Raw genomic sequence first — 24,055 nt, 5'->3', positions numbered from 1 at the left:
GTCAACGTTAGCCATGCCACAGCTGATGTATGGCTTTCCGCAATTTTTCTTAATCTCACACAACCTGGAGTTCAACACACTGTAAATAAATCTAACAGAAAAGTACTGCCTATCTATTCTTCTTCTTCTAAAACAAAACAATATTTAAGGAACTGTCAACGTTAGCCATGCCACAGCTGATGTATGGCTTTCCGCAATTTTTTCTTAATCTCATACAACCCGGAGTTCAACACACTGTAAATAAATCTAACTTGAAAAGTACTGCCTGTCTACCTGTCTATTCTTCTTCTTCTAAAACAAAACGATATTTAAGGAACTGTCAACGTTAGCCATGCCACAGCTGATGTATGGCTTTCCGCAATTTTTTCTTAATCTCACACAACCTGGAGTTCAACACACTGTAAATAAATCTAACCAGAAAAGTACTGCCTATCTATTCTTCTTCTTCTAAAACAAAACAATATTTAGGAACTGTCAACGTTAGCCATGCCACAGCTGATGTATGGCTTTCCGCAATTTTTCTTAATCTCATACAACCCGGAGTTCAACACACTGTAAATAAATCTAACTTGAAAAGTACTGCCTGTCTACCTGTCTATTCTTCTTCTTCTAAAACAAAACGATATTTAAGGAACTGTCAACGTTAGCCATGCCACAGCTGATGTAGCAATTTTTCTTAATCTCACACAACCTGGAGTTCAACACACTGTAAATAAATCTAACCAGAAAAGTACTGCCTATCTATTCTTCTTCTTCTAAAACAAAACAATATTTAAGGAACTGTCAACGTTAGCCATGCCACAGCTGATGTATGGCTTTCCGCAATTTTTCTTAATCTCATACAACCCGGAGTTCAACACACTGTAAATAAATCTAACTTGAAAAGTACTGCCTGTCTACCTGTCTATTCTTCTTCTTCTAAAACAAAACGATATTTAGGAACTGTCAACGTTAGCCATGCCACAGCTGATGTATGGCTTTCCGCAATTTTTTCTTAATCTCACACAACCTGGAGTTCAACACACTGTAAATAAATCTAACCAGAAAAGTACTGCCTATCTATTCTTCTTCTTCTAAAACAAAACAATATTTAAGGAACTGTCAACGTTAGCCATGCCACAGCTGATGTATGGCTTTCCGCAATTTTTTCTTAATCTCACACAACCTGGAGTTCAACACACTGTAAATAAATCTAACCAGAAAAGTACTGCCTATCTATTCTTCTTCTTCTAAAACAAAACAATATTTAAGGAACTGTCAACGTTAGCCATGCCACAGCTGATGTATGGCTTTCCGCAATTTTTCTTAATCTCACACAACCTGGAGTTCAACACACTGTAAATAAATCTAACCAGAAAAGTACTGCCTATCTATTCTTCTTCTTCTAAAACAAAACAATATTTAAGGAACTGTCAACGTTAGCCATGCCACAGCTGATGTATGGCTTTCCGCAATTTTTTTCTTAATCTCACACAACCTGGAGTTCAACACACTGTAAATAAATCTAACCAGAAAAGTACTGCCTATCTATTCTTCTTCTTCTAAAACAAAACAATATTTAAGGAACTGTCAACGTTAGCCATGCCACAGCTGATGTATGGCTTTCCGCAATTTTTTCTTAATCTCATACAACCCGGAGTTCAACACACTGTAAATAAATCTAACTTGAAAAGTACTGCCTGTCTACCTGTCTATTCTTCTTCTTCTAAAACAAAACGATATTTAAGGAACTGTCAACGTTAGCCATGCCACAGCTGATGTATGGCTTTCCGCAATTTTTTCTTAATCTCACACAACCTGGAGTTCAACACACTGTAAATAAATCTAACCAGAAAAGTACTGCCTATCTATTCTTCTTCTTCTAAAACAAAACAATATTTAAGGAACTGTCAACGTTAGCCATGCCACAGCTGATGTATGGCTTTCCGCAATTTTTTCTTAATCTCACACAACCTGGAGTTCAACACACTGTAAATAAATCTAACCAGAAAAGTACTGCCTATCTATTCTTCTTCTTCTAAAACAAAACAATATTTAAGGAACTGTCAACGTTAGCCATGCCACAGCTGATGTATGGCTTTCAATTTTTCTTAATCTCACACAACCTGGAGTTCAACACACTGTAAATAAATCTAACCAGAAAAGTACTGCCTATCTATTCTTCTTCTTCTAAAACAAAACAATATTTAGGAACCGTTAGCCATGCCACAGCTGATGTATGGCTTTCCGCAATTTTTCTTAATCTCACACAACCTGGAGTTCAACACACTGTAAATAAATCTAACCAGAAAAGTACTGCCTATCTATTCTTCTTCTTCTAAAACAAAACAATATTTAAGGAACTGTCAACGTTAGCCATGCCACAGCTGATGTATGGCTTTCCGCAATTTTTTCTTAATCTCATACAACCAGGAGTTCAACACACTGTAAATAAATCTAACCTGAAAAGTACTGCCTGTCTATTCTTCTAAAACAACGTATAAAACAACGTATAGTACTATATCTAACAGTGACGCAGTTCTTAGCAACTCAATTAAATCTACAGATAACGAAATTATCATAAATTTACCCCTCATCAATTATTAGCAAACATCCGATATCAAAACCAGTGGAAAAAGCAAAATTTCATTACTGAAAAAATTCTGAGGTAAAACAACAGATCTGTCCGTATACCACCCTCATAAAACCAAATCGCTGTTTACAGGAAATACAAGTTTTATTTTTCATGCGAATGAACTCCAGCGTCACTTGGGAGATTCAGTAAGGAGTTTTTTCATGACTTATGATAGTCTTTTCCATTAGGTTAAAGTTATAAATACCTGGCAACTGCGAGTTTGTTAACTCTGCAGTGTCTGTAGGAAATTGGTTAAGATACGTCAAATACAAATACGTTAAATGGCACATAAATGGTCTTCAAAGTCAGCAACGTTATCTAAGGTATCACATATTAATTGCAGTTTTATCCCTAATATAAGGATATACTAAAAAAAAACTGCCTTTTAAATATGTACCATCTTTAATTCTAACGGGTATAATGCCAGATTCTGCTTGTCGAATGACGATGAATGAACTCCTATGCATCTTAAGTACCTAAGGATTCATTGCATAACAAAACACGTTACGAATAAACGTACCACAGGCATTTTATAAATTCTCGCATCTCGTGAAAATCATGTTTTTCAGTGCTGAAAACAGGCAGTAACTGCTTTATGAACACAGCCCTCGGTAGCACCCGAAACAAAACTCCCCAGTTAAGGTAGTTTAAAAGGCGAAAAATACTAACTATTCAATACGTGATACCATATAAACAACTTCAACACGCTATTCTAACCTTCTATAATCAAATACTGCCAACAATGTCAGCAATCAATGACGCCAAAACTTAAAAGGCTTATCACCTTCCATGGGAATTTTAGCCTCATCGTGATGCCAAAAAAAAAAAACCTAACACCTTGGCACCAATACCAGCACCCAACATCTTACTCCAGGCAAGATCAAACTGCAGCAAATGCAAGTCATAAGACGCTTACGCTAAGCCTTTTAGTTGTTCCTGAAGCCCAAGGAATGCCACGGAGTGCTACAGCTCCTAACAAACAACTGTTACGTATGTGGGCCACGGTGTTATTACATGCGCCCAGCGTGTCACAGTGCAGGCAGAATAAGTAAGCAAATGCGTGACACGAGACTTTTGAGTGAGATCAACTATACTCTCTCCTCATTTCAATGGATAGAATTGTATTGTATCACCTCCCTAAATTATCAATCATTAAACCTTTTATATCATGAATCAGTGCGAATGTTAAGCAATTTCCATTAGCAGAAAATTTGCGCAAATCAAGTGACCATATTCAAATTACACAAAAAGCATACTTGCATATTTATTAATGGCTTGCCATCAGATAATTTCTGTGATATACTAAAGCACTGTTGCAGTTGTAAAAAAAAATATATATAAAAGAGGTAACTCAACACCCACACATCATCCATCATTGAAGTAGTGGTACACAATGTTTACGCTTTTCGATTAAGAAGTAATTACGAATGACCCACAACCTGTCTGGCAGTCAAGTTAAACAATTATACAAGTAAAAATATTTATCTATATATAAATATATAGATTTACACCACACTCATAAACCAGACCCATTCATTTTCTCCTAACGCCATTTTTCGTTTCATTCTTGTCGTTCACATTTTCATTTCATGGGAAGTAGATTTGTTGGCTTTTGTGCTTACACATACAGATTATATATATATATATATATATATATATATATATATATATATATATATATATATATATATACAAAATACTGGTCAATATTCATTTATCCAGGCCTTAACATGTCATTTGAATATCGCTAGCTTTTAGTCTGCTTCCATCTGGGTATTACTTAGGTAGTTTGTTCAACAACACCGAATCAGTTCTAGAAGAAAAGCCGCTTATCGAAAGATCCATCGGCACATAAGTCAACAAATCTACTTTCTGTGAAAAGCAAAACTATGAGCTACAGGAATAAAACGAAAAATGGGTTTAGGGTGAAATACATGGGCCTACCCTGAGTATGGTGTACAACAAAACCAACATGACTGATACACCCAAAATTTTAAAAGGTGGATAGAGCAGTTCAGTAATCCGTAGCATGACATTTTATGCAAAGAGGATGTGTTTTATTTCCAGCTTTACAAAAGCATTATGAAGAGGTTAATTCGTATCATGATCACTTGAAAAGATAAACTACGTGATATTTTATCCCTGAAACAGTAAAAGCAACTTTGTCCAGTGACAGTCATTCACCACTTGTCTAAACAAGTATCAGGCAGAAAAAAGAGGAAATGCACAAAAATTAAACTATATAAAATAAAACGCTTCGAAAACAGCATCATTCGAATATTTTCTTATTATTTCATAACAATTTATTTTCTTGAATAATGGTTCTAAGAGTTCGTTTTACAAAATGCATGATTTGTTTGCAGGAAGAGAGAACTAGTACCCTCCAAAGTTAGGAAGAAAGGAAAAGTTGGGTAGCAGTCAGTTCAGGATAATCTATGCACCAAAAAAGAGAACAGGCCTAGGAGCGCTCCAATACAATTCCAAATGCAAAATAACAATTATAACAGTCATTCTTTTATATTAAGTTCTTTTATCATTTCAATGTTTCTCATAAGTTACCATTGTTGAAGAATCTATAGAGAACACCAGGTCGGACATTATTTCAACAAACGGAATCTGTGCAGTAATGGTGCGGGTGTAAGCTCGGGACCAGATTAGTTTTTTATAGAATCTTTCTCTTGACCATTTTCTTCACTTTAAAAGATAAGCTGCTGTTCTCTTACGTCTATTCATCTCAAGCTTTCAAGGCCGCGTAAATAAAGAAAAAATACTTTCATTATAAATCTTTAACTATCTTGGCTCTCCAGCCAACTTTAATTTCTTCGTGAAATAGGGACACAGTATTTTCAAAACAAGCAATCTTTACGGATGAAAGGCAATTATGTCCGGCTAGTGGGCACTTACACTGCTGAAAACACGACTAATACGAATCTAGTAAGATTAACATCCACCGCCGCTTTCTCAAAAAGAATATTTGCTTTCTCTCAGCATTAAATTGGACTTGGAATTTACAAAATTTAAATAATGTTTCACTAATCCTTTGTATGCAACTATTACGTAATTTGCATATAACGTCATGTTTTTTTCATTATCAAATATTTTCCACTTCTATTTCTATAAAACCGAATCATTAAAAAAGACATTTCTTCTTTAGCACTTTTCGCAATTGTGTATTTATTTTCAAATCCTGCTCATAAGTACTGGTTTCAAAGATGTTTTTCCTGTTAAGATCATTCTTCTAACTTACCGTCGATCAAACCGAGATAGGGCAACGTACCTATAAAAGCCATGCAAACACAAAGCATAATAATAATAATAATAATAATAATAATAATAATAATAATAATAATAATAATAATAATAATAATAATGTCCCTTTTCCCTTCCTGCACACACGTTTCTGCAATCTTTACATATTTTTGTTGAGCGTCATTATCGTGAAGCAGATGAATATGAGAAAAATAAAATACTGAAAACACGAACGAACAGAACGATAGATATGGAGTAATTATTAGCAAAAATTAAACTAGTTATAAAATAATGGCAGGTATTAACAATAAAAGGAAAATTGCTGTTACAGTAACTGAATTTATGGGTGACATTAAGCATTAACGACACCTTTTAGCGTTTATTTCACGATTCAAAATAAAAATCCTTTCCCATACAAATAAAAACACTGAAAATCTCCTCCCTCCAAAGACTATGAAAAAATAAACTTTCAGACTCAAACGAAAACATCTTTCTTTATAAAATCACAGCATAAAATATTTGTTTTTACTTAAGCCAGACTCAAAAAATGTAATTAAATTCAGTGGTCAAATTACCAGTCGCCGAACTTAATTACGTCTTGGGGAATTTCTTGTCGTCAGTGAAGAATGTTGTTTGGTTGACGTGCCACAGCCATCTTCATATAAGTCGTCTTGATATTGCTTTGATTGTATTTCTGATCTTTTTCCTACACATTCAGAACCAAGAAGGTTCAGCAGCTCTCAAAGTCGTAGAGGCAACAAGGAAGCTCTAGTCAGACCCAAGGTGGCCAACGTTTCTAGATTTCTTTAGGCATAACCAATACTTACCCCCAACAACTTTCTGAAAACTGCCAGGGATTGGGTAAAACTTTTCATGAAGAATGATCTTGCCACTCAAAATCAAGTTCATGCTCACAATGTTAACATTAAGAAAATGTAAAATGGAATGGAAATCAAAACAGTTGTCCTCTTACTGTCACAAGAGAAACTGCCCTACCTATGAGGCCTGAGTAAAACTTATTCACGACCAAAAAACAAATAAGTAAACTAATAAAGCAAATTAACCATGCTGTAGTGAAAGACTTACCTCACTTCGAAATACCATCTGAATTAGATTTCGCGACTAATTCAAGTGAGTTTTAGGTGACAATCAAGGAAATATCTAATAATACATTCCCGGCATTGTTGGATTGCCTGCCGTTTTGAAAGCGTCAGATGAGAGATCCCTAATGAAGTGCTGTAAGGTGACTGAACTTTCCTGGACAGAGTAATATGTGCCTCGGCATTTTATAGATTCAAATATGAGCAGCTCTACAAGAGAGGACGTACCAGAAACGATTGCAACACTTACAAGGGTAACGTATCACCTTGTTGATACATTGTCTTGCCGGGACAATAATCACTCGGAGATCACGAATATCCTGAGTGCCAAATGTGATTTTCGACCTTTGTGTTCTAGTGTACATGTAATTCTCCCTTTAATTAAAAAAATGCAACGAACTGAGAAAAGTGTCCCGCTATAATCTGCATAAGTAATCCTTGTGAAAAATTTTGAAAACGTTAGTAGGAAGGGACTCTTTGATACTGGAAAAAATTGGCTGTCCACCAAAAACTTTGAAACTATGGAGCCATTCCAGAAAGATAAAGGGTTGGGTATCCTATAATGGAAAAGTGGCTGATGAGTCTGATGTAAACTGAGGCGCGACCAGGGATGTGTGCTGGGATCAATCTTCATCAGCGTGTATTTTTTATACTTGTTACATCACACATCTGAGGAGGGATTGCTTAATAACTAAAGATTTTGATGATTTTACAGATCTGATCTTAATTGATGATCCTGAAGTTGTTGTTTACAACAAGAACTTACAAAGGTTTACATATTCTGGGGTATACAAAGTCTTTGACCTTTCCATTAGTTCTACAACATCTGTTATGCAGCACTGATAAAAAAAGAAATTTTTACTGGATATTAAGTTGAAAGCACTGGTCATTTTTGGAATCTCCTCAGTCCTTAGGTAGATTAATAAATGCCCGCAAATTGCTGAGGCAACAGGAGTTCTGGATCCATGTAGAATCCTTCAAATAAAAATAAAAGTCGGAGTTTATAATGTATGGCGCAACGAGATGGTTCATTTATGCACTACAGCTAAGGTTCTCACTCATTCATACCTATGTAAGAAGGTCAAGACTTTGTTGGATTAATCCTCTTAATGGAATGGATGGTGACAGTCGAATTCCAGAGGCAAAATCTAAAGAAATGTAAAGGGAGAAGAGTTGGAAGCCTTTGCGCTACTTTGACTGTGAAGTAGAATATATGTTACAGAAAAAAGTTCATTTTTTTCACCGTTAAATTTCTGTAAAACATAAATGAATTGATGTTTTAATGCCGGAAATTAAAAGCAAAAAATTAATTATCTTGCTCCCTATTCGATAACATATAGTGAATTAGGGTGAGAATCGCGACAGTTCCTTTGATCACAAGCAGGACTTGCCTCACGGAAGAACTTCCAGTGCTTCGCCATGATACATATAGCCCGGAAAAAATTACAAGTTTAAAATGGGGTGGTTCTGCCATATTTCTATGCGTAGGTTTCGAAAACCAGATGCACCGCTCTTATGACAACTGACAGAAGTAGAAAGTTTCAACAACTTCGCCAAACAGCTTCACAGAAACTGTTAGTAAAATATGCAAATGCTAAGACAGAGGAAAAAAAATACTTGGGGTCAACTATCCGTAACTTTGCATAAAGATACCGGAAAAAGGTCACGTGCACAGTTTCATATTCAAAATACCATTTTTAAAACGTTTGAACTGAATCTCGTTCAAGAACAATTAAGGCAAAGTTCGAGTTTATGTAAAATACAATTATGTTCAATTTCTGCGTTAAAATTGGTGAGACCTACCTTATAATTAGCCTGACCTGTCAAAATAACCAGGTGCACAGGTTACTGTCCAAAATACCAAGAAAATTTACCCCAACAAAAGTCAGTACAGGGTATGAGTACGTTACATGGAAAAAATGTCAAAGTCCCACGTGGTGAAACTTGGCATGGGAAACACCATATGCAGTTTAAATAACCAACAACTGGAAAAAGTTTTGGGGAAAGATTGTTCACGGATTTTAAGGCATTCTATGTGAAAGAAAGTTTTATACGTACAATACATATAGACAATCATAAATGTCTGCCCTTATGCAAAAGGGTGGACTAATCGCGTGGTTACCGCCAGTTCTTGATTTCAACGCAGAAACGTTACACAGTTCAAATTACAACTCGTAAAAGGAAAATTCGTACAGGTAATTAAATTAACAACCCATTCAAAATTATACCTCCCCTGATATCGAACTAAACCATTTTCCTCTCCAGATTTTAAATACTGGTTCCGTAGAATATTGCTTTGCAAAGTCAAAATCATGGCATTTCCTTTCAAACTTAAAGAAATCTATAAGGTTTTGCTTTGCAGATTTCAGTAACTTTTCTACGGCGTACTCTGAAACGCCAAATCTTTACGGTGCACCTCATGACATGACATGACATGTCTTTGACATGTCATGAGGTGTACCTTAGATATGAGGGTAAACAGGATCCTTCGTCATCCTAGAATCCTCTAGTTTGTGATGTTACGTTCAGGAAAACCAAGAATTTTTTTTTAAATTATTACAGTATACTTTTCCTTACAGAACAAAACTCTGCTTGTAATATGACCTTATTTCATCGTCGATCAAGGGAAAATGCAAAATAAATTCATCCTAACAAACAATTCAGATAGTTGTTGTTTCTACAAAACTTGATTATTTTTCCTTTTTACTCAAGGAAAGAAAGTCAATCTTACTGCAGGGTATTATGAGAGAGAGAGAGAGAGAGAGAGAGAGAGAGAGAGAGAGAGAGAGAGAGAGAGAGAGAGAGAGAGAGATTGTATTAATCTGATTAAAGTTAGTTCTCAAGTTAAAAAGAAGCGTAAGTCTCATTCATAGGTTACTCTTGGAATTCTAAACAACAACAAAAAAAAAACTTTTAAAGCTACAACAGCATATGCGTAACTATACAGCTGTTACGGTCCAGTGCCTCATTCCGAAATATTAGAAATAAGAAGGGTACAATGTTAGGTTCCACTGGCAGCAACAAGTAAATGTAAAAAATTTCTCTCTGACACAATCTATTTATCAGAGATATGCGACAAAGCCCTGTTGAAAGAATTTGGTTAGTGATCACCTGCTAAGACACAGTTTTCAATTATTGTATGCGAGGAACATCCACATGCAGCCAACATGCACTGAAATAGAATATGAGGTTGACAGAAAACATGCGATATCGTATAACACCTGTGCTGCAACTTACGATCAGCTTCCTCCTCCTGCGTTTAAGTAAATGAAATTCCTCAGTTAAGCGGCACTCAATTCTAATGCTATATGAGAGGTCTCTATTCTCTCAGCCCTCAGTACCTGGCAACACTTTATCTCATAAATCCGGTATTGTAAATACTCGATAACCAAGACCAATCAAACATATTGCCAACGATATAATAATTTACATATTGCCAACGATATAATAATCTGCACACACACTCGCAAATACTCAAAATACCAAATATTCTACATCGAGCTCCAGAATGTCAAACATTATTCATCATAGAGGCAATGAAAAGCAGTGCTTTTCAAAAACCACAATTCAGTTCTAGTAATGAAATTACATCAGCTAACATCTGGATCTCCAAAACAGGATAAAAGCACTCTTCTGTTTCCGCTTTATGTCTTAACCATTACCCATCATTAGAATGTCTACTAAAAAAGTGCTTTAATAAACTAGTAAAAAAAATTCTTCTAAACTATGAAAAGGCCACCATTAAAAATTTTTTGGCACACATACTTACTGAAAACCTGTCAAAGCCAACTTAATAAGTTAACCTAAGAATTACATTTACCATGCCACCTTACACAACACGAACACGATGCACGACAGGCAGAACAAACCTAAGGTATTCTACTAAAAGGAAGAATGAAAATATACATGAGGGGAAAGAAAAAAAGAAAGAAAGAAAGAAAGGTGCTACAGGGTAAGAGGGTATACCTAAAGTCAAGGGAATTCAATCAGGGTCGACTGAAACGGTCCTTCCACATTGCTCAATTAACTAACACATCCAAGCAAATGTCTGAGTTTCGTTCCCCTTCTGCATGTTAGCAAAGGATCGGGGAAAACAAAAAGACTTCCCGAGGGGCAATAGATGATCATTTAATCAGTCATTTTAATGTTTCCGCCTATTGTGAAATTTATAAAGCACATGCTTATCCTGTACATAAAAAAATACATCAAACAAAAATTTCTTACTTGTCATATTGAGCAATCATACTGACCGTAAATTAATGAGAAATCTCTTGCAAAATAAGAAATCAAAGATACACGGCCAGAAAAACTGTTACGTTATACTGTAAGAAAAAAAAAACACCACAACCTGACACACTTGTGCCCATCATGTCTCGGGATACCATCAAGCAAGACATTAGGGACTCGAAAAGGCAACTCTGCTGCTCTTTTCGCCTGTATTACGTAGCACAGCGTGACGTAAGGGATAACCTACTTCATGGGAGGAAACTACCAATACCAGAAGGACTAGCCTACGAAAAGGGAGTTGAAGAAATGTTTGAGAAAAGCATTTGCCACAATTACTGTACAGAAGCAAGCACATGACACTGACGATGCCGCAGCCCAAGGAGAGGGAAAGGGGGGGAGAGAGAGAGAGAGAGGGAGACAGGATACCACAAGTGCCACTGCCACTAGAGAGAGACAGAGAAGGACAGAGACAGGGACGGGTGACTTCCAGCAAAATGAGTATCATCACTACAGGTAAATAGAAGTATCAAGCAGAGCTGGGCCATGGTTTACCTGGCTTGTGAGGGGCCGGGGAGTTCATGGTCGTCTGGGGTAGTGGTGGCGGGCGCAGAAGGGGGTTTTGGAGAGTGAGAGAGAGAAAAGGGGCGGGATGGCCACTCAGTACAGGCCACGCCTACACGCGCCCCACCCCCTCACCCCGAGGGGAGGAGGAGGAGAAGGTGGTGGTGGTGGTGGTGGTGGTGGTGGTAGAGGATGGTCTCTAGGCCTACACTGCAAAATCATAACTACGCGTCATTCACACCATCTCTACCCAGCACTCAGAGTGATTATACACAAGTAAACAATAACAATTCATGTGAATGTTTAACAAAGCAGCTTTGTTTTTATTATCAAACGGTCACCAGGATTTTTACCGAGGGAAAAAAAAGTGTTCCCATCAGATTCATCAGATAACAAAAGGCTGCATCCGTCCACCTTTACAGACTTGAAAGTTTATCATTACATAAACATCCTCCTTGCAACATGTTCCTTTTAACACAGAGTGAGTGCAGCACACGATAGATGTAAAAGGAGAGGGGGTGAATTATTCAAACACACTTCTGTCCAAAGTGATGTGTTGAATGCTAACTGTAATATTAATGTGTATAATTCGATTGTTCAAAGGAAACCCTTAAAATATATCTATGGGATGTATAAATGATTAACAACAAACATATTCATAATAACAAATATTTAATTGTATTTTTTATTGCTGAGAAAACAATGCAACATCAAGTTAATATTAATTAAGGACTCTTCAAAGGTATAACTCTACTTATAGAATATTTATCACCACTGCAAGATTAGTATCTTTATACAAATTTACGTGAACATAATGTTTATATATACATTTAAAGCTAAACAACAAAATATTATTTTAATCCAACATTTTAATTTCTACATTGAACAGCTAACCACATTATGCAGCTTGAAAAAACTGAATATATACAATCAAAGAAGAAAATCTACTTCTACAGAGCGGAACCAAATCTACAAAGCACTACCACTACGTAAAAATTTCTTTGAACAAAATTCAGCAAAATAAAATAGAACCCAACCACAAAAAACACAAAAAAACAGCACGAAAACAAGTATGAAAACTTGAACGGAAATCAAATTAGATATGTAAAGTTTGGTGTACTGTACTGTAAAAGCATAGAATATTTCTCCCAATACGAAAGCTAACGTGTTTCCTTGACTCGCAAGATGGGTGCGAAGTCCTGCCTACACTCCACTACGACATCATCACCGTCATTTTCGCGTATCTGAATGGTGTCTGATAGAACAGGAACATAAAAAATGGGTAGCATTTGTCATGTTTTACCTGTCTGAGCGGTTGGTTTATTTGTGGATCCATAAAAAAAATGTTCTACGGATGTACAGAGCCATAAATTTGTCATATGAACACCGATCTCAAGTTTTCCCTTTCCTATTAATCTAAATCTCAGTCCATTCCACTACACGTCAAGCGTCTTTCATTCAAACCCATTCCACAAGCATAAGTTCTTTCATCTCTCATTTTCTTAAATAATACAACATCAGTAACTATCACTGGATTACTTTTAAACCTTACATAAGCCTATACTCCGCTGGTCTCTCAAGAGAATTTCACGCTCCACTGAATGAGGCTCTCATCTCTTTTCCCAGTTATTACATGTAAGTCATGTGTTGGTGAGCTAAGCAAGCAATATCATTGTAATAACTAGGTATGCATTCCCCCTGGCAAGGACATGGAACCGCACATCATTTGACTAACTTAATCTGAAAGCCAAGTCCCTGAAAACAAGGCCAAAGATAATCCATGCCGTCTGGGGCACGTGTTACCACCACAAAATTACAAAGCACACAAAAACGCCACAGGGGTCAAAGGTTATATTCTCCGGCCTTTAAAAAGCTAATACTGATACTTCTATTCCTGCTCTTGTTATCATGGAACATCATTACATATAATTCTGATGTGTCATCATAAATAAATACAAGGTCAGTAGCACAGACCTTTGTCACTAATCATCTGAACAACAGTCTAATGAACTATCAGTCACTAAACAGGCAATTTTAATTGACCAAATGCATCTATTTCTAGACCCTAATCACGACTACCACCATTTGCATGGTCAATCAATGACATAATGGCTACAGAGCATGCTTGCTTTCATTAAAACAAAAAGTCAACTGAATTATTCTGACATTTTTTGTTAAGGGGGTAAAAGAACTCCAAATGAGAATATTTGTGTGCTCCGTTGCTTAAAGAAAACTAGTGACACGGAACTTCATACTCAGTGTATTAATTAAATAAAACCTACATCCAAAAAATAGCATGGTATTCATTTCATCGTTGACAACACTGATACCTGCATTAAATTGACGTCTTTAATATTTTATTATTAACATAAAGCTGAAATCAGAACATGGCACCAGGAGGCAGAGACAAAACCCGCCAGAGAACAATGTAAAACCATACATACGCCACAGGCCAGAACATTAAAATGACCGACTGTTTCGAAAAGCCATCATTCCGGTAAAATGAAGTCGTCCTCGTAACGAGCCGTTATCAAGGTTGAAAAAGGAGAGGGGTGAAATGCAGCAATGAGAGCGGGAGCGAAGGGGCGGTGGGAGGTCGACAGATGATTGATTTTCCAAAGAGCCATAGTCAACAAATCGCGGCAAGCTGAAGATAGGATAGCTCCCAACGCCTCAATGGGCGTGGCACGAAACGCACACAAACAGTCACAAAGCTAAAACATGAAAAAAAAGTTTTTCCTTTCCTCTCACTGCGAAATGTTTTATAACGACAAAATCACGTCAAGCAAAAGGATATCGATTTCACGCTTTTACGCTTCACACTGGGCTTCCAAATGAATATAAAAGAGCTCGTTAAATTCACGGGAAATACGATAGGGTGGATTCTGGCAAATGCAGACTGCACTGTCAATATACAGAGACCAGTCTCAAGAGACAAAGGTAAAAAAACTCCATCTATTCTGACGGCCACTTTTTCTCGTTCAGCTCACTCAAATACTGGTTCCCATCTAGCAATGTCAACCCAACAAGTAATTAAATAAACATACGTTTCAATACATCGGAAAAGATTAAAAATGTGTGCTTTTATTTGACAAACAGTCATACACGCAGGATTGACACACACAAACATGCTAACGGGGTACATCTATAAGCATTCTTTTAAGCCGATGGGAATGGCAATCCAATGCTCTCATCTCGATGAGGAAAGAATAAAGCTAGGGAGTGGCCCAACAGAAGCCACAGACCAACCGACAAAAGAATTTAGTGAGAATCAAAGGAACTGAAAGATGGGGTACAGACGGAAGTGAACGGCTGCCTAAACGTATAATGCAAAAAAGCAAAAATAGCTGATCTGCATCATATAAAGACAGCCAGTCACAGGACGGAACCTGCAGTGAATGAAACAAAGATGCTCTGTAAATATGAGCTCACAATAAAAAAAATACATATATAAAAAGGACAGGTAAGGTTTATATGGGCTGAAGAAACGAACCGAGAGCAACGAAATTAAGTAAACGCACAAATCTTCGGAGGCATATTTAGTCATTTAAAGGTTATTTTTCCAAGACTAATTTTAACAAGCAAAATACTAAAGAGAAGAAGAATCTTCTTTCCGCAGAGGAGCAATGAAAGATATTGGACAGACAAGAGTAGCAATAATTTGAAGGGCATGGGACTACTATTCAGGTACAGTTTACCGATAAAAATCGATAAAGAACAAGGGATGGAGGGAATGTCGTACGGGCAGTTGTAGACTGAATCGTATCAAGCTTTTCTTGTCATTGCTTAGAATAACTAATACCTAAAAAAAACCTCACTCCTTGCTAAAGCCTGATAATCTTATCCATCGCTTACAAAAACTATAGCCTTCCTCTTCAAAATATGGAAACCAAAAAACTCCAAAAATTCCACTTGCTTAAATCCATTTCCTTTTCCCTGAGAAAGAGCTACAGGAAAAAAATTCTATAAATTAAATGGTCATTTTCTCTTCTTATTTTTTCTTTCACTATCTGGCTAAACAAAAGCATTACAGTGCTCGATCCGTAGACCTTCTCTGACCTCTTTAAAGTAAAATCTTGTTGTACATAAATATTACGTATTCATTACAGAATCTGATTATTTCCCGACATTAGAATGGTCAGCAGCATGTCTATTAATAAACATTTCAATCTAAAAGAGGAGAGTGAAGGAACTGTATCATTAAAGTCTCGTTCGTGTGTTGCAAAATCAGGCCACTCACAGACTCCAGAAAAAGAGCCGTTTTACTTCTGTGTTGCTCCAGACAAAAAAAGACTGGAGTACCTGCCACATTTACCTCTTAGTAGGCAATTTTCTTATGAATATAAAAACCTGAAAACGTAGCCGCATAATAATGCTTAATATTCAGACAAAGAATGTTCTTTCTCGGTACGTGGATATTATCAAGGTTGTTCCGTTTGAAAACTCCTCCACTAGACCAATTACATAAGCATTTTAACGGTTTTGATTTGCCCTTTCCTAGGAAGAATTTTGAATTTCAAACGTAAAGCAATCTTGCTTTCCATATCAACAAACCATTGCTAACTACGCACCTACGTACCTTCACATATCTCACCCCTTTCAGTTGTGTACTACATAAATAATTCATCTCAACAGTTTCAGATTTTGTTTTCTCTTGCACTCTTCAACCTGTCTTCTATTCCTTACTGCTTGGTGTGCATATGTTCCGACACACACTATACACATGCATATACATGTATGCTGAGAAACATTTGTGCCATGCAAACATTACGAAATGAAAGCATATACGTCAACCAGTTCAACTTTCTTCACCATTTAAACAACGTAAGCTCTCCTAACTTATCACATCATATTTCCACGACCCATCATGTGGCAACATCACACGTGGCTTAATTTACCTAAGGTTATTCAGCACTGCAGCTGCTGGAAGAATGTAATATGTTTCCGTCCAGTCAGGATTCTAAACTGAACACTGTTAGCAATTCTGGGGCCATCATGTGGATGATTTTTGACTGATTAATTTCTGTAAGTTACTGTGCATTTCAGGGCCGTGTCTAATTAATTTTCGCCGATAAATTCTTTACAAAGCATCGGACATGGATCGTATTGTGGAAAAAAAAGTATATCTTAGTTTAACCAGACCACTGAGCTGATTAACAGCTCTCCTAGGGCTGGCCCGAAGGATTAGATTTATTTTACGTGGCTAAGAACCAATTGGTTATCTAGCAACGGGACCTACAGCTGCTATTTGACGCCACAGCCTAATTGACAAAAATATGCAGTGATGTCTAATGCTGATAGTAAAGGCACTTATCAGAGTAAATCGAAGAAATTTAAAGGTAAACTTAGTTAATCTAGCAGGCTCGTAGATAGAGGCTAGTAAAACGTCATTACTGAAGGCCCTCCCACTCATTGATACTGTAGTGTGACGTACTTTACCAGACACCCCGCCCATATACTTTATGAATGAAGACTCAGATGTTGGTAGTAGTAGCAATAGTGGTAGTATGGAATTCTTACATTGTTTCACACACTCAAACACCTATCCTACATTCTCTCTCTCTCTCTCTCTCTCTCTCTCTCTCTCTCTCTCTCTCTCTCTCTCTCTCTCTCTCTCTCATCTTTTCGACGAGTCATGTCTCTAAGAGTACAATAAGGGAATGGACATCAAATGAGAATATTAACTGCATAATACAGTTCCATGGCGCAATTCACGTTTTCTTCAACTTGAAATACGCACCAAGTCTTGCAGTAACACTCTCTGAAAACAACCATTGTTACCCTGGAGTTTCTGTTGCTTCATATTGTCTCCTCAAAAATTCCGGTTCACGTGTACCTGCTTAGTCCTGCTAAATGAATGTCACATAACGCAAGCGTTCTAACCTTCACTTCCTTAATGCACGATCAGTCCCAATAATAAATCCACAGTGCTTGGTACAGCACACTACTCCCCCTTCATTGTTTTATCTGTGTGCCTCTCTTAGTTTTGTTGTTTCTGTACGCTTGATTCATTTACTTGAAACTGGCATTAATGTTTGTTGTAGGGTTGTTGAGTGGTTATCAGTGAGTCTATTTATTCCTGGTTTTATCTATTTATTTATTTTATGGAGTGGAAATTCTCATTTATTTATTTTATGGATTTGAAATTCCTCATTCTTTCAATTTTCAGTTATTTTGATTATTCATTTACATTTACATTGTTTATTATATATTATATATACATTTATATCGTTTATTATATATATATATATATATATATATATATATATATATATATATATATATATATATATATATATATATATTTCATTTAATCATAACTAATGTACATTGCAGTGTTAATCATACTCGTAACTCGTAGTCCAAGGTCTTGGGCTATGCCTTAAATTTTATAATCCACTAATCCACTGATTATACTGAACTTTGCTGAAATTGAAGGAAATATGGAAAAAAATATCGTACTATAAAATTATGTAAAAGGGTATATGCTGTTGTTGGTTTAAGATTAAGCTAGCCTTGTGTGAATCATAGTCTTGCGCATTGAGCAGACCACAAGAGAAGAACTTTCTATGGAAATAGAGAAAATAAAATTTCGATAATTATCGCATATCCTACTCGAGGTATTGCTTACTGTACAAGAGGGTAAAATATTTCTGATTCTACGATCATTTTCATACTACTGGGAACCCTGCTATTACGTCTAATGTCACAGTTTAAGTCACAACTAGCCTCTCCCTGGGTGCTTACTAAATTTAGCTAAGTTTCCCTTTAAATTTCTTTAATTTACTCTGATAAGTGCCTTCATTATCGACATTAGACATCACTACATGTTTCTGCCATTTAGGCTGTGGCTTCAAACAGCTATTTCGAAAATACGATCCATATCCGATGCTTTGGTAAGATTTTACCGACGAAAATCAATTAGACACGGCCCTGAAATGCACAATAGCGTCGTAATAACTCGTAATTAAATTTATTATATAAACTATACTTCAAGTTCAATCTTCAAACACGCACAAGGTTACATTAACAAAAGACTTATACTGAGATGAACAGAAACGCTCTTAACCTTTTTTTTTTTTTTTTGTTTACGACTAACTTCTTTGTCTGCAGCCAACAGCCCTTAACAATACAAAGAAAACATCATTAAGAATACAAACGTTATGTACCATTAATATTCATAGCGTACTTCCACTGAAATTTGGTTCCTCACCGGCAAATATTCTGGGAATAAAAATTAAGCACAAAAACACATGCACAAACACACCCACAGACCGAAGAAAATTTGACTATAAGAAAAATGTTATACCAAAATGTACCAAATCAGTTCTTCACATAATTTCAAATGCGGTCATTTTAATATATTAGTGTCAATTGTTTCAGTTGAAGCTCTAAACTCCGTTAGCAACTCATATTTTACCAACAGAACATTTCTCTCTCTCTCTCTCTCTCTCTCTCTCTCTCTCTCTCTCTCTCTCTCTCTCTCTCTCTCTCTCTCTCTCTCTCTCTCTCTCTCTGCTTTTGACATAATCTCACATCAATTACCAACACTTCTTAGGTGTACTTATCGTCGAAAAATATTCATCGTGCTGCCCCTACCTTTGTCAAGTTTGGGAAAAGGCCATAAATATCCCATTTTTTCTTATCTAAAAGTCAGTCCGAATTTTAAGTGAAGCATGCCTTTCCCACACTCTCAGATGTTGACCGACATAAACCAAAGGACTGAGCCCTTCACAGAAGATAGCAAGCATGGTTAAACAACAAAATCCTCTCTCATAATGCTTTCAATCGCAAAAAAAAAAACTGGCTAAGCTAAATTTAACAATACGATAGCTTCATCTGATGTCCCTTCAACAAGGCCTCCTGTTCTCATTCTAAAATTTCACTCACAAAAAATAATATAGCTTCTTTTTGCTTCCATCAGTATTTCAACACTTCCGTTATTGATATGCCCACAGTCCTATTCCTTTCGTTTCGACAATTTCACAACATTTACGTTTCCGTTACTAAGCATTCCCTGCCAATTCTATCTACAAAATAAGTGAGTAAAAAACTGCGTTCACAAATGTTTATATAAATTCTTTATGCAAATCTGACCCTTTCAAAATTTTAAGAATAAATGGTAGCCTTTCTTCCTTCGTCATAGAAGAGCTCTTTGTTCTCTCAGTCCTTTACAAAAGATATTGTTGGGCTGTCCTGCAACTCATTATTTCGAAATGTTTTTACCGCTGATGCGGTACAATGAAAATACTCAAATTCTCCACTTGGAATCTCACCATCTTTAGCCTGAGAAAAATTAATCCCTTGCGCCGTGATCTTTTCGCGTCAGCTTACAACTGCTAACCTCTGACTACTTACAGGAACCTCGTATAATAGTTTCTAAATTACAGCATCCATCTACGTTTTGAACTAAGCCCATTCGACTCTTATACTTGTCCTTGTAACCATATCCAAGGTCCTTTAAATATTCTCCATGTATTATTATTATTATTATTATTATTATTATTATTATTATTATTATTATTATTATTATTATTATTATTATTATTATTTCAGTAGATGAAAACTTTCAAGTGGAGCAAGCACATGGTACAGAGCCAGTGATTTTTCATCGCCCTGGGGGAGACGCAAACCCGCAACATCTGAGTGGCATACCTCGACACTAACCACTATATCAGCAGACGTTGACTATATCAGTAATTCCTACTACCTCGTATAATAGATCCTTACATTTCCTCAACCATCTGCCTCTTGAAATAAGCCCCCTTAAATCAATCCTTAGTTCTTACAACCGAGAATTTAGTCCGGGGACTTTTCCTAACCCTTCGAGATGTCTCGCGTTCAACTATCAACGTCACGAGGTCTCTTCTTTTTTCACTCTGGTCGTTACATCCATTTTCCCTTGTGTATTAAGATATGATTCTGTATCAACACCAACCTTCAAACGATGAAAACTGGTGTGCTTCCCTAGTGTTGGTCAACGTCTCTTTAAAAGTTTATGAAGGGCAAAATACCCTTTTTTTCAATTTCTACCGCAATCATAACCAGCTATACCCAACATAGCCTAAAAAAAAAAAAAACTACAATGAACCTAGTTACGTCGGTCTCAGGACGCACAGCCTCAGAAAGCAATCAGATCTCGATTTCTGCACTGCTGATGTCATGAGAACCACAAATGACAAGGTAAATGAAGTTTTCCGGAGACGATAAACAATCTTCCTAGTTTGTCAATCAACCAACAGGGAGTACATGTCCATTCTAAGGTTGACCCGCCGGTTATTCTCTCATACCTTCGTCGTTGAAATGTTTTATTTTTAACAATCTTCTTGAAAGTCAGTCAGGGTTCATACAAGCAGCGTGTTGAACTTGCGAATTTTTTAATAAAGTTTGCTTAACGATCTCAACATTTTTTTATTTTTAATAAGTTCCAGCCCCAAGGTCTACTCGCAAGGGAAAGGAATCTCTTCTGATGCAACACTTACGTCACACGGCTCGGTATGTCAATATACTTCATAATTTGGGATGGCCTTTTTTCTTTTTTTCGGCCTTACCAGCTGTCGACGTGATTAATGTACATCCTATATGCATAAACGCACTTATAACATTTAAATTTATCAATTAAAACCGAACTTATTCAAACAACGGGTAAATTCAGACACTGCTCTGCCTAACAACTTATCGAATAAACTTTCTGAACTGCGGTCAGAACAGACCACTTAATTAGCTTGGCAGAGTGCAAAAACTGTTCTCCCGAGCTAAAGATTCATTGATTGGTCATACATCATTACTAATAACGCTTCATATAGGATACTCCTGACCGTTCTCGCTTCTCCCGAGCTAAAGATTCATTGATTGGTCATACATCATTACTAATAACGCTTCATATAGGATACTCCTGACCGTTCTCGCTATGATATACTCTAATTCATGAGCTTTAAAAACTCAATTAATCACATCTACGCAACTTATGTGCCACACAATTTGCACTCAAATTTCCGGGAGTAACTTCCGAGGTTATCGTCCTGTCCATACCAATACGCTTTTACAGGTTAGCGGAGAAACAAATACTGTTGTTGCTTCTCACATATCAAAGAGATTTCCTCTTATCTGAAATCAAAATACTTCTCAAAAACCTCATCCCTACCCTTTTTACCTGAATTTCAACGAAATTATAATTTCCATTTCGCATTAACTCTAAGCTCACACTTATTTCGAGCAGTTTACGTAACTAAGGCTAAAGCTAATTATCAGTGCCAACATCTAAACGGAAACATTTATATATATAAACTTGCATAACAACAATTCCTGAAGTAATGAAAAAAAAAGACTTGCACCTCATTCTTGTTAAATATGACGAAATCTTAAGACGGGAGAAATGTCTATCACAAATCAGTCATGCAGCAACTTTCACTAGCATTTCTTGACATAAAGAGCAAGCTATCACAAGTTCGCCATCGACAGTAACAGCCGAAATAAAAGACTGAAAATACTGAAAAGCAGGCCTAAGATCACTACGTTAAAACAAGATGAAATTTGCTGGGTAAAGCGATGGTTTTATTCCATAAAGAAAAACAAAACGAACACGAATTAAAACTGAAAACATAAATACGAAAATACCAAGAATCATGACTTCCGCGTAAGAAGCGAAGGCGTACCAGCTAAGGGGGAATACCTTACCTGTTCGCGGAGTGTTGCAGCCGCTCACGTCACTACATTCACCTCCGGAAGTGGTGCCAGACTCCACGCTTATTACTGCAAAAGACGAGAGAATGGAGAGGATGTTACGATGGGAAACATATTTACATTCACACGAATTTCATCAGGGCGACGATAAGAGAGACGAAGAGAGAGAGAGAGAGAGATGCGCGGAATTTGGGAGGAATGGCCTCAGCTGGTGACGGGAGAAAAAGAGCACGAAAGGAGTAATATTCGCAAGAGGAAATCTTCAAGGGTCACACATATATGAGAGAGAGAGAGAGAGAGAGAGAGAGAGAGAGAGAGAGAGAGAGAGAGAGAGAGAGAGAGAGAGAGAGAGAGAGAGAGAGAGAGAGAGAGAGACACTGCAAACGCCATTTAGTAATACCTACAGAGAGAGAGAGAGAGAGAGAGAGAGAGAGAGAGAGAGAGAGAGAGAGAGAGAGAGGACACTGCAAACGCTGTTTAGGGAATGCCTACAGAGAGAGAGAGAGAGAGAGAGAAAGAGAGAGAGAGAGAGAGAGAGAGAGAGAGAGAGAGAGAGAGAGGACACTGCAAACGCCATTTTAGTAATGCCTACAGAGAGAGAGAGAGAGAGAGAGAGAGAGAGAGAGAGAGAGAGAGAGAGAGAGAGAGAGAGAGAGAGGACACTGCAAACGCCATTTAGTAATGCCTACAGAGAGAGAGAGAGAGAGAGAGAGAGAGAGAGAGGGGAGAGAGAGAGAGAGAGAGAGAGAGAGAGAGAGAGAGAGAGAGAGAGAGAGAGGACACTGCAAACGCCGTTTAGTAATGCCTACAGAGAGAGAGAGAGAGAGAGAGAGAGAGAGAGAGAGAGAGAGAGAGAGAGAGAGAGAGAGAGAGAGAGAGAGGACACTGCAAACGCCGTTTAGTAATGCCTACACAGAGAGAGAGAGAGAGAGAGAGAGAGAGAGAGAGAGAGAGAGAGAGAAACACTGCAAACGCCGTTTAGTAATGCCTACAGAGAGAGAGAGAGAGAGAGAGAGAGAGAGAGAGAGAGAGAGAGAGAGAGAGAGGACACTGCAAACGCCATTTAGTAATACCTACAGAGAGAGAGAGAGAGAGAGAGAGAGAGAGAGAGAGAGAGAGAGAGAGAGAGAGAGAGGACACTGCACACGCCATTTAGTAATCCTACAGAGAGAGAGAGAGAGAGAGAGAGAGAGAGAGAGAGAGACACAGAGAATTTTTAGCACACAGCCATTTAGTAATCCTAAGAGAGAGAGAGAGAGAGAGAGAGAGAGAGAGAGAGAGAGAGAGAGAGACTGACTAGCCATAATAAATTTACGTGATATACAGTAAAACTGGATACTTTCCACATTTTTAATGTCCTTTACCCCAATCAGTAACAAGTGTCAAGGCATACATTAAGCACCACCAACGTGACGTCCATTTTCAATCATTACAGCAATTTGTGAAACTATTTAAAGCACTGACACGCCTCAATAGATGCACCTCCACTCCCACACCCTAGAACCTGCTAGGGTATAAGTGAAAGGGTCACGGTGACGACTCAAACGTTCAGAACCGCATTAAAATCCAACCTGGATGGCCAAGACCAAGTAGGAGAAGGCTGGCCAATGCAACTGTTACA

At 37.2% G+C, this 24,055-nt stretch overlaps 1 protein-coding gene across 16 annotated transcripts in view; it reads right to left on the bottom strand.

Moving 5' to 3' along the window:
* Window positions 1-24,055, bottom strand: part of Orp8 (Oxysterol-binding protein-related protein 8) — a 420,271-nt gene that overhangs the window by 359,043 nt on the left and 37,173 nt on the right. For 12 of the 16 annotated variants that reach the window (XM_067111143.1, XM_067111122.1, XM_067111142.1 and 9 more), the window contains exon 2: window positions 22,429-22,503. In XM_067111143.1, the coding sequence (XP_066967244.1) occupies window positions 22,429-22,503 (75 nt within the window). Of the gene's footprint in view, window positions 1-11,742; window positions 11,962-22,428; window positions 22,504-24,055 lie in introns of all 16 variants that reach the window. The other 4 variants (XM_067111129.1, XM_067111145.1, XM_067111124.1 and 1 more) reach the window with 1 other exon arrangement.

This window comes from Macrobrachium rosenbergii, chromosome 11 (genome assembly GCF_040412425.1).
Source record: "Macrobrachium rosenbergii isolate ZJJX-2024 chromosome 11, ASM4041242v1, whole genome shotgun sequence".
Classification (NCBI taxonomy): Eukaryota; Metazoa; Arthropoda; class Malacostraca; order Decapoda; family Palaemonidae; genus Macrobrachium; species Macrobrachium rosenbergii.
This window is presented reverse-complemented; position numbering and strand designations above follow the sequence as displayed.